Source organism: Macrobrachium nipponense, chromosome 4, assembly GCF_015104395.2.
Source record: "Macrobrachium nipponense isolate FS-2020 chromosome 4, ASM1510439v2, whole genome shotgun sequence".
NCBI classification, from domain to species: domain Eukaryota; kingdom Metazoa; phylum Arthropoda; class Malacostraca; order Decapoda; family Palaemonidae; genus Macrobrachium; species Macrobrachium nipponense.
The window spans coordinates 22,698,278-22,710,638 of record NC_061100.1 but is presented as its reverse complement, the minus strand read 5'-3'; the positions used below and the strand labels follow the sequence as shown (position 1 = coordinate 22,710,638).

Here is a 12,361-nt window from a genome sequence, read left to right as displayed (position 1 = left end):
CCATTCTTCCACCAAAGCTGGTTGTAATTCTGTGGTGCTGTAGATTATAGTAATAAAAACACAAAACTTATTACTACACCTGTGAAGGTATTGCAGGTTTTATTGAATTGGAATTACAATATCAAGAATACAAGTTAATGATGTATAAAGTGGCAATTCCATACATATATTTGTTTTACAAAGCTGTTAACATTATAGTTGATAAAATCTGGTTAATCTTAGGCTAAGGAAACCCCTTGAACCAGTGCTGTTGAAGTGTAGGTTTAAACGTGTTCTCATTTAAGGTGCATAAGTGAGATGTTAATTGCTCTCTGTTGAAAATGTAGGATCAGTGTTTGACACTGATGAGGAGGGACGAATGGGGGCATTTCCTAAAATCCTGTTTGCTACTGTTGACCAAAGCTATGTATTAGTTACCTGGTTAAGTGACAGTTTTGAGTCACAGCTAAGGAAAGAGGAAAAAATCATTCAAAAATACAAACCTCAGTAAAAATGAATGATTGAAGTGTGATTGTGTAGGTTAGTATTTATAAAAAGAAGCCTGTATTGTTTCAATAAAGATTAAAACTTGGTAAAATATTGACTTGATGTTGGTACAGTCACTTGTGAATAAAGTGTATTTCATCATTATATTTTTAAACTTCCATTTATCTTGCACACACTGGTCTTGTACAACAAGGAAAGCAAAATATTTGTCAGTTCTTGCATGGGAAGACTTTTAAGTAGTTTGTTAGTGTTTCTTTGATGCACAAAAAAATATATATATATACTTTACTGAGAACTGTTTTTTAACAGAGCAACCAGAGGATTGGCAATAACGAATTTCCACGGTAATTTCTTTGTTCGATCAACGGATCTCCTTTCACTGCCAAACATCAATCCTGATGCTGGTTTTGGAATGCAGGTTAACATCGAAGAACCTCTTCATAATATCCGTACAGCTTGTTTCCAAGCAGCGCTTCTCTACACATCAAGCAGAGGTATGATCTACAGAAAATTTGTGATGTAGTTCTGCCTTTCTTTAGTGTTGTATGGAAATGTAGATACTAAAAAACTTCCCAGATTTTAGAAAAATATTTCTGATAAATGGCAGTCTCTTTATGCAGATTCAATTATTCTATATTTGAAGTAAACAACTAGAGAAAAAAATTTACATGAAAGTAAAACGCCATGTTCAGTTACTGAATAGTAAAGGTGAAAGAATTGTACCATAGAATCATAACCAACTTTTACTGATAAGTTGAGTTGTTCACATATATGTTACTGCCATTGTGACATTCAAACCCTGTTATCTTCAAACTTTTGTACACATCTCCTGTATGAATTAAGTGGTATACTTTAAATCTAAGCTTTTCCCTACCAAGTATACAATGCTTTTTTGTTAAGATCAATTTGGCAAACCTTGTTCATGAATGTTTACAAATATGGTCACACAACTTTGGACAACCCCCGTCCAGCCCGATAAGCTCTTGGAGCCATGATTTTGAACCACATTTTAACATCCAACCCTGTATGCTTGTGTGTTCGACAGACTAGCCCTTTCTTTCCATGCTTAAGGTTTTGAGAAAAATAAAATTTCAATATTCCTAGATAACTACCATATATGAACTGAATCCCTGGGACCATGGTTTTAGTTTTAAGTGTGAATCTGCACTATATGAGGGTCATTGCTTTATATTTTATAAAATGAAGTCATGTTACTGAGAAGAATCCTACTGTGGCCCTCCATGTCCCAAAGGGCAGCGCTTTAAATTTGTCTACACAACACCACAAAGCAGTCACACAGGCTGTCGTTTTTGTCCCATTAGGTTTTTTTTCTTTTATTGACCCCACCCTATTGTCATTTTAACTTCCTTTGGGGATATTGGTCCTCATTTGACAAAGCCTGAATCATTTTAACCAAGGAGGCATTGATATTGATGAAATGGTTTCAGAGACTTGAAAAATATTTCAAGTTATACATTTACATGCTATTGACATAGATGTACACCAATTGGAAAAATTCACTTGCTTTCAGCGTAGGTGAGCTAGATGTTGGGTGAAACTTTTGAAATTTTGTCAATTTTAATGTGAGAAATTTTCTATCTGGACAAAAAAGCTAAATGTCATTGAAATTGGAGTCTTTAAATTATTTATTGGATGAACAAAGTGTTAATAAATTTTTCAAGGATGGAAACACCTTTTTATCGTATAACTTGAATAGGCTTTTTATGATACAGCTGATTAAGATTGCATTTTCTTGAAACAAGGTATTTAATCTGTTGTTCATAGAACAGAGGGAACTAACAGACCTTTGAAAAATAGTGGAATTTTTTTATTAACGAATTGCAGGAGTGTATCGACATTTTAATTAACAAATTGCAGGATAGTGTATCGACAAAACATGATATGCCTTGTGAAAGTAATGCACTGTACTGTTGTCTTGCAGGGGAACGTCGCATCAGAGTTCACACGTTGTGTTTGCCTGTCAGTCCAAATGTTCATGAAATTGTAACTTCAGTAGATCAGCAAGCCATGATAGCTCTGCTGGCAAAAATGGCTGTTGACAGATGTTTGACATCGTCTATGTCTGATGCTCGAGAAGCACTGGTAAATGCATGTGTGGATGCCCTTTGTGCATACAAGATTGGGTTGTCCACTCCATCACATGGAACTATTGAAGCTGCTCCTGCCCTGCAGTTACTTCCTTTGTACACTTTAGCACTTCTTAAATCAGTAAGTTTCATTTTGTAGTTATAAAGGTTATCAGAGTATAATTTTTAGTCTGAAGTTTGTTTGGCAGATTTATTTGTAAGGGTGAAAATATGAGCAGGATTTTAGTTGAAGCTTTTGTTTATGAATCCACTACAGCAGTTAAAGGGTAACTCGTCAAGGCTGGTCTACTCTTAATGCCAATACCCAAGCGTTTAGTGTTCCTTTGGTGAGCAAATTTCTGTCTGCTTTTGACAAGCCTTGTCTCTGCATTTTAATGTAAAACTGATTTAAGTGTTCACTGAGGCAATGGGTTTGGAATGGCTAAATAAAAAAAGAATCAAAGGTTCAGAAATAAGACATTACAGTATCAAGCAAGATAAAGGAAGCATGAAATGCTACTGTGTATTGTGTGCTGTTTGATGGGATTATTTACTTAGTTGTATAATGAGTGACCAAATTGGATTTTGACTTTGACAGGCTTTACGTAAAATTCAATCATTAATACTGTAATGTGTAAGAAGTTTAAAAATGAGATGTTGGAGTAACAGACGTATCAAATGTACTATCATTCTTTGAGAAATATACACAGATTAACACAGGGAGTTAGTGGTCATGCCCTAATCCAGTCACCATTCATGAAGTATGTCCTTATTTGGGGAAAGTTAGTCCCATCTGTGCATTTCCTGCCATGCACTGTAGATGTTACTAGAAAGCATTCCTTCACCCCCACCAGCAGATTCATTTTTGTACTTTTAATTTACTACCATTCCTGCCTCCTTTCTGCAATCTTGCTACCCAGCCTCTCTTGACTTACTCACCTAGTGCAACTAGTAGTTTCCACCCATTTCTACCTTGACGTCCTTTACTTTTTCGCCTTTGTTCAGGAATTCTTTCTTTTTCAACTCCTCCAACTCAGTCTTCACTGTCATAGGCATTAAATGGTTTAAAGTCCCCGATTGCTTAGCTTGACCACTTAAATTTCATAGATCAAATTATTCACAAAGAAAGCAGTGAGTTGGCAAGTGCCAGACAACCACTAGTGGTTGAGTAACCTTACATGTGACGTTGAGTATGAGTTGAAGTCCAGCCAGAGGCTTCAGTATCTTAATTTACAGATATTCCTCTACCTATGAACGAGTTACGTTCCAAACGGGTGTTCATATCTTGAATTTGGAAGTTCAACTTAGTATATGCAAAGTCAATATGTACAGTACTATTTTTTTCACACTAAAATGCAGTACTAGTACTGTACTGTATTTTAAGAGTATTTTATTAATCTGAATATATAAAATTTAAGTACAGTAAGTACTGTATTAAATCTGATAATAGTACAATATATAGAGCACTTTACTAATATGAATATGTAAAAGCTAAATACAGTGCGTACATGTATGCATAGGTAAGTACTAAATTGTCAATAATAGTACAATTTATAGAACGCTTCACTAATATGAACGATACATAAAAACTTAATATGTTGAGCAAATTAAGATAATACAATAAAGTAAATTTTTTTTTTCTTGCCCTTTTCAGCTGAAAGTGGTGTCACTCGTATCTGAGTTCATAAATAGAAGTGTCAGTATTTTGTCATTTTGGTATAAGGTCTTGTAGTAACAAGTATCCTAAAGCATGAACCCTGTAGGGGGGTAGCGCTGTCAGTGGACCTCGTGCAGTTCACTGTAGGCATTACTTTAGGTTCTTTGCAGCATACCTTCAGCCCCTAGCTGCAACCACTTCCATTCCTTTTACTGAAATTCCTTTCATATTCTCTTGCTTCATTTTACTTTCCACCCTCCTAACTTGATTCACAGTGCAACTGCGAGGTATTCTTCCTGTTATGCCTTTCAAACCTTTTACATACTGTCAGTTTCCATTTCAGCACTGAATGACTTCATAGGTCACAGGGCTTGGCCTTTGGCCTAAATTCTATATTCGACTCTACCTAAAGCATGAAGATACTGGGAAGTTAAGAGGTCATTCTGACTGCTACAAATACATAACTGTAAATGTCTTCACTTATTACAGATTGCTTTCCGAGGAGGCTTGAGCACAAAGCTAGACGATAGGATGTTTGCAATGTGCGAGCTCAAGACGTTACCTCTGCGACACTTAATGAACGTTGTTTATCCTGATTTATACCCTGTACATGCCTTGTCTGAAAAAGGATCATTAAACATTGATGATCAGGTAAGTGTCTTAGGTCTTCAAATATCTTGCTGAATTTTATCCTGTAATACTCTATTTGAAGGCTTTTATGCTTTTGAGTAATGATCATGTGAAGTGAAGTCGTGAATGATTGTCTGTAAAGTACTGTTGAGACGAGTTTTCCCCATATGCAATCTGGTACACATGCAATGATTTTTAAAAAATTTATAGGTTGTGCCTCAGCCTGGATGTCTTCACCTGTCTGCTGAACGCTTAGACCGTTACGGTGCTTATCTTATGGATGCCGGGCACACGATGTATATTTACGTACGTTCGGGCATAGCCTCAGAATGGGTTGAGGGAACGCTAGGAGTTCCCAGTTATGCTGCTATTCCTCAGCCCATGTACGACGATTCTTTACCTGTTCTAGACTCAAATATGTCCTTATTACTTCGTAACCTCATTGGATATCTTCAGAGTAAAAAACCCTATCCTGCACCCGTCTTGGTTTTGAAGTAAGTATTTCAGTTTTTTATTTTTATCTGTTGTTTGTACTTGTCAGATAAGGTTATTCTATGAAACTAGTATAGCTTTTGTCATCTTTCCTCAGAAAAGAAATTTGAATTCAACCTCAAAGTAGTCAGACAAAATTGACATATGTAGTACCAATGTTGTCAGTGTGGTGAATTCCAAATTGTTCATATGCTAGCTGGTAACCTGTTAAAAGCAATCAAAGATTGTAAGCATGGAATCTGTGAGATCTGGCAACTCCTGCGCGTACGAGGTGATAGCTAGTCAGAGACCGCGCACCCACTCCGTGACGCATTCAGTCTTGCCTTAACTGTCTTGGAGAGAGCATTTGAGACGGTATTGTTGCTTAAAAGTTCATAAATTAATGCATACGGAGCTCCTAACTTTAGTAATTTTTTCATGCATGCTTGTGTAGGTGGAAGCATTTGAGTAAAAGCTGTTATATACATGTGTTTACAGTGATATCTTTTAGTTTTTGAATTTAGGATTTATTTGCTACCTGCCCATTATAAACCTCTTGTTATCTATATGGTGTCTACCATGTAATCTTCTCACTATTTTTCAAGACAATATTATACCTCTTTGATTTATATATGTGTATGTATATTGTGTATATAAAGTATATTATGCGTGTACATATATATGTATATATATATACATCAAATTGGTATAATAATGTCTTGAAAAATAGTGGGTTCACTAATCTTGACATGATCCAGCGATTTTTGTAAGGCAAAACAGTTTTGTGTTCATATAGATAGCATCTGGCTTCACTGTCTTATATATTAGATGAGCTTAGAGAGAGACAGTAGGTTTTCAGCATATGTGCAAACTTGGTCAAGTGGAATGTGTGAATCTATACATTAGATATTCAGAGGAAAACTACCGTGAATTTGCCATGACTTAAAGACTGACAGTAAGACTTCAGGGGGAGTAGTAAACAGAAGTTGCGAGTAAGTTGACTAATTATTAAGAGGTTTGGTTGCCAGTAGTTATTGGCAAGAAAAATTGGATAAATTGAATGCGATTGAAGATGTTTGGCGTATTTTGTTGATATAAAAATAAAGCTTTTTAGTAGCTAGATAAGAGGAGAGTGACTATTCCATAGTGGGAAAGTCTTGTTGGTAACTTGAAATAAAAACTGATGGAGTTTTGGTTGAAAGTGAATTATTCAGTTAATTGTTCCTGTGGTGCAAGACCTATTTTCTAGACTAGTATTATACTTGCTTAAAAGCAACGTAATGTGCGCGCCATGCAATGCACCCTGATAGTAGTAGTACTCTATTGACTGGGTTTAATTTTCATTGAATTCATTTGTGGCAGCTGAAGGAGGTAGCTTGCAAGTTACGCACATTTATTCAGAAACCCAGCACATGCCGTGTATAGTTGCTATAGTACCAGTAGATGTTAATTGAGGGTTTTCTCTTTACAGGGAGGATAATCCAGCGCGAGTATTATTTATTCAGCATCTTGTGGATGACAGAACCGAAGGATCACAGTCTTACGTAGAGTTCCTACAATACCTGAAGGGTCAGATTAAATAATTGGGAAAAAAACTGAAGTGTAGTGAGTGTTATGTTTTCCAGTTTATTCTCAAATAAGAGAACCAGACACTTGTATCTCCATCATATAAGACTACTACTTGCCTCATTCTTATTAAGGTATTTGTGAATTTGAATTGTTCAAGCCATGGTTTAGGAAATCCATGTATATGGCTGAGCTATCTTATGTCTGTGCATATGTTGGCCAGTAGCTGCTGCTGCTGCAATAATAAGTAGGACATTTGACAAGGAAATATTTAAGTGAGAAATTCTGAGAAATGCTCCAAAAGTAGTGTTGTCAGTCTAGGCATATGAAATTATTTAATTGGGAAAAATGAACACATTTAAATGAATACAGAATCATTTCTGTACTGTTACTTCAGGGTTGTTATTGGTAAAGCTTTAATTGTAGCCATATTAATTGAATAACTAGATCTGCCTAGAACATTGTGTTAGAAATGGGGATAAGGGAAGGGAGAGTTGAGTGCAAAAGCAGAGATTGTTATTCCAGGTGTTGAGAAAATCTATATATTGTATAGCTTGGTTATTTAAAAATTATATTTAAAGTTTAGGGTTTTCATTTGGCAACTACCTACATCTTGGCTTGTGTGTGCTAAATCTCTCTATACTATTTACTTACTGTAATTTTCCTTCTAGTTGTGCCATTTATGAAGACAATTTGAAAGGCAAGAATGGCAGAAAAGAGTGAACAAGTTACATTTCATTCCTTCAGTTTATTAACCGTTTATGCAGAAATGGGAACGTAGTAGTTATTTTATGTAGTAAGAATAATTTCCAATTTTGTCTCAATCGTGGAACTCTGTGAAGATTGCAAAAGATAATGTTTTAGTTACGGGAAAGAGCAGCAGTTGGATTTTCCTCAGTATGTTTTGATATGCTTTGTATTCGGGTCATATTCAGTTATTTTATATGTTGACTGGAATTTTTGTACCTTAAAATGCATAAGCATTGGTGTACTAGTTGGGATAGACCATGTACTACTCCGTTTATAATTTGGGACTTTCTTATAAGTGTATGACTTGAGTTGTATTTAGCATGTGAACTTGCATGTATTACAACTGCCACCAAAACAGGATTTATTTTATCAAGTTACAAAGCCAGGTTTATGCATTTCATTAAACCATTTTCATGGTATTTGTAGTACACTGTACTCATATTTATCCTTCTTGCTATCTTGCACCATTGCAGTATTTTAGATAAGATGTGGTGCATTAGTACATTGAATGATATAGGATTTAAATAACATCAAAATTAACTTTTTACTCTGAAAACAAAACCAGCGTAAGCTTAAATTGGAACTTTTAATGAGGTTGGGTGCTGTCACACTCACAAGAAGACTGAAGGCAATTTACTCATGAAATACATACACAGGTTAAATACAATTTCTACAGAGATTAAGAAAAAAAAGTTGTAATTTTTCAAATAAATTTGTTAATACACTCATGGAAAACGGAGGTTGACACAACTAACTCCTGTTCCGTACACACGCATGCGCGCACATACATTTAGAGTATGTTTATGTAATGGTAGTTAATCTTTATATTGATATTCAGGAGATTCAGCAGGTAAAAAAAATAAAATCTTGACTTTAGTAGATATTCACAGACTTGAGGTAGGTGAGAATAAAATGTTTACATGAAAATTTGTGGCCTGTAGATATTTTATGTGCGTCATTGAATAGTACTGTACAGCGTACATCACGCTGTGCTTTTAATATTTTATTTACACATTTATGTGGAAAACCTTTAGGTAGTTTTCTGTGTATATTTTATTTGTTAAACCTATCCCTGCTCAATATATATATAATATATTTTTTTCTGTATATGCATTCACTATTCATTAGCTTTTGTTTCCTTTTTATATATACATACATACATTTATAGGTGCCCGGGACTTTTTCCACAAGTTAAGAGGATTGCCATGATAGCCAACTTAAGAAAAGTTTTTTACTGATTGTTGTGTAGTTAGGAAGATATTTTATTATTTTTTTCCATCAATTTCATAGGGTGTCTACAATGAGGAACCTTAAAGTTTTTGAGAAAATCCATTAAAAATTGCGAGTGCAGTGCTAGTGTTTAACTGGCATTCATCATATGGTGTATGTATGGGTGTAATATAGCATTGTACATAAATGTTTTTCAAAGGTTCATTTGGAATTAATGCTTGGGAAAAGAGCTGTTGTGGAGTCATTTGGAATGTGACTCCAGTATAAATAAAAGAATGCTTTTCCTGAAGAAAGTTTCATCTGGAACCATATATCAGGTGTACATTTTGAAAGATGTGAAAGTTGTGATCTAAAGCAAATATGCACAATAAAAGGTTATATAACAGTCGGTGTTTTTATCCCAATGCTGGTTTATAATTAAATGTACTAAAATAATTTGGCCTGACACTAACTCTAATTAATTAAAGTTTGTCCATAGAACAGACAGGTATGTGGCAAGATAGATAATGGAACCCTGCTCACAGCCCTGGCTGAACCTTCACTTTTCTTCAGTTGCTGTCTACTCAGATTAGCCCGAAAGGGACGACTTTGTAAAGCTTCATATGTATAATTTTTGGCTATAATATAGTTTATGTATTACTGTGATTCTAGTTTTGGCACTTATGCTTTCATTATTATGAAATGACTTTGTATAATTGTTATTGTTCCTACAAAGTTCTTAAACCTTACTTTCTCAATTACAAAGATATATCTCAACTTAGTTGGGGTTAAAATACTAATATTGTAATTTGCATGTTTTATACAGGGGTGAGTGTTCTAGGAACTTCGTGGAAAATATGTTGGTATTAGTTTCTTTATAGGTGTCAAGGCAGGGAGGAATTATCCCCCTTTTCTGCATACTTTTTGATGATCTGTACGCTAAACCTATTTAGTCTTGAGCTACTGGTTAGGCTTTTAATTTTGATTCTTATCATATTTGGACAAGGAGCTGCCCATAAAAGTGTTCAACCTTTTAAGTTATCTTACCATGACTCGTCTCAGATTTTGCCAGTGTCCTTTGGAGCACTTTATGGCCTTTTTTTGTTCCTTCCACTTTCCTGACTACATATGTCTGTAGTGACTCCTTGTTGTTTATGCATTTTCCTTTGGTAGTGTTGCCCATGTCCACAACTACTGTTTATGTATCGGCTTTTGCCTTAGCTGCTCCCATGAACATGATTGCATTCATGTACCAAACTATCCTTGAACTTATGCTGTACTGGTGCACTTGAAAGGTTTCCCATGTAGAATGCACAGGGCTCCTTGACTTAGCATTCTCTCTCTTCCCTTATATTTTTCATCTGTTCGCTCTATTAGTTCTACTTTGCGGTTTCCACTTAGCCATCAAACTTGAGCTTTCTACCTTTTCTATTTTCAGCTTTAGTTCATGTACGGATCCTCAAGGTTAAACAGAGGATTAAAAATGAAGGGAATGTAAGTGGTTACTGGTACCAGGATACAATATTTAGAATTTACATGGGGTGAGAGTATTTAAAAAATGCAAATCCTGAAATGTTACTTCAATACCAAGCCTAGATTTCCATTTTTTACTAGATTTTCTAACTGCTTTGTCACTTGAAATATTGACCACCAATCGGGCTTTAGCCCTAAATATCATACATCCATCCATCCACCAATTCAGGCAAAAACTGTCAAGGAAGTAAAATCACCTCTGGTTCAATAAAAGATTATAAAAGTTTATTTAACAAACAACAGCTCAAAATGTCTGTCTTTCATGAAGTGGGAAAATATATGTAAAATATATTCACAACCACAATCTGAAGAGGTACAGAAACCTAATTGTCTTGGCTGCTCTAATTAACAGATAAAACAAGTTTATAAAATGGGGAATGAGAAGGGAAGGTTATGCATACTGGAAAGTACATTTACAATATTAGCCAGGGTACTGCAAGTCTTTTGGGAAACTGCAGCCTGATCTTTGGATGATCTCTGTTGCTGCCCATATGCCGCACTTGATGCACTCTTCAGTAGACTTGCCTTGAACCAGTTGTGCTAAGAAACCTACCGAAGAAAATCAAATTGGTCAATTGAGGAAATTCGTATGTGTTTGGTTACAAGTATTTGTAAATTCTCAAGATGGTAAGACATTTTCCCCTCAAGCAATTTACATTAGTAAAAATAAGGAACACTTTCCTGTTGCATTAACCTAACAAAATATTAAGTTATTGATTTGGAAATGGTAAAAAATATGTTAATAATTTAAGATATATTTTAAAAATTCTGCTTAACTTTTGAATCTTAGCTTGCGATGGTTTTCCTAATATCTTTTGTTATTTACCTCAACAAATTTTGAATAACAATCCTATGCCGTTGTTCAAAATATAACATTTTGAATAATTTATATTTTTATTGTTTTAATGTATACGAATTACAAACAGCCTTTTTTGTGAGATTCTTCACCGCAGGCTGGAAACTGGTTAAGACTTTGTAACCAGGTGGAGATGGGGGATGAGAGAGTAAGTACCCTTCAGTCACAGACTGTTGCACTCCCTTTACACTCAGCCCTTGGTGCACGTTCACCAAAGAACTAAAGGTACGCTATTTACCTTGCTACCCTGTGAGAAAGCCTTTCGCACAAGAACTGCTGGAGAACTCGTGTGTTTAAGATGCAGGAGGCATAAAAACAACGGAATTAGCAAACAAGGAGATTGCTCGCCCATGCCTTCAACCAGGGAAACAGTCAAGAGTCTCAAGAGAAAGGAGAAATGAGAAAAACCTATACCAGAGTATCCTGCAGATAATGCAACATCCATCACTGCTCACAGTACAGAAAATGAAAACAGAACACTGTATGTAGGTTTTCTGGTCTCTACCACCCATCAAGATACTTGACACCTCTTGCTATTCTGGAGAGCAGAGACCAAAACCCCTGCAAGCAGACTGATGGCAGAGTTAAATTGCAATAACATTCTGCAGTATGGAATGCATATTGCAAATAAATCTGATGGCATACACTGATCCACTCGAGCCCCTGCACTGGTTAAGTGCCTTAAAGAAAAATCATGTCATAACTGGTGTAACCTCTGCAACATCAAAAATGCTACAAGCTGTGTGGTGACAGTGCATTGCAGATGAGGGGCATGGAACAGGAACTCGCCTGGGACAAAAAACTTCCCAGGTGTGCATCTGCTTCAATACTGAAAGTGGAGAGTAAGGGAGGTTACTACTGCCACAAAAAGTGAACTCTTAACAATTGCTTGAAAAACTAAAGTAGCGAGGAAATATATTGAATAGGCACTTGCATGCCATGCAGACAGAGTAACGAGAACTTCATACAAGCAATACAAGATACCTCGTGGTGACAGAAGACCTAGAGCCACCTGCCAAAGCCAAAAAGCTGTTAGGACAAGAATCATGCCATTACCTCACTGAGTTTGCTAACAAAGGGCTATCCAATAGGTTTTCTCTGTTTTCTAATAGGTTC

General features: G+C 35.7%; 2 protein-coding genes across 9 annotated transcripts in view; one reads left to right on the top strand and one right to left on the bottom strand.

Annotated features, from left to right (window-relative positions):
* The window catches only part of LOC135210775 (protein transport protein Sec24A-like), a 39,302-nt gene extending 30,040 nt beyond the window's left edge, over positions 1-9,262 (top strand). For all 3 annotated transcript variants that reach the window (XM_064243628.1, XM_064243626.1, XM_064243627.1), the window contains 5 exons: positions 796-980; positions 2,429-2,715; positions 4,720-4,881; positions 5,071-5,354; positions 6,803-9,262. In XM_064243628.1, the coding sequence (XP_064099698.1) occupies positions 796-980; positions 2,429-2,715; positions 4,720-4,881; positions 5,071-5,354; positions 6,803-6,914 (1,030 nt within the window). In that variant the 3' untranslated portion in view covers positions 6,915-9,262. The remainder of the gene's footprint in view (positions 1-795; positions 981-2,428; positions 2,716-4,719; positions 4,882-5,070; positions 5,355-6,802) is intronic.
* A 1,337-nt stretch (positions 9,263-10,599) lies between these two features.
* Positions 10,600-12,361, bottom strand: part of LOC135210778 (uncharacterized) — a 151,839-nt gene continuing 150,077 nt past the window's right edge. For all 6 annotated transcript variants that reach the window (XM_064243632.1, XM_064243631.1, XM_064243635.1 and 3 more), the window contains one exon: positions 10,600-10,938. In XM_064243632.1, the coding sequence (XP_064099702.1) occupies positions 10,811-10,938 (128 nt within the window). In that variant the 3' untranslated portion in view covers positions 10,600-10,810. The remainder of the gene's footprint in view (positions 10,939-12,361) is intronic.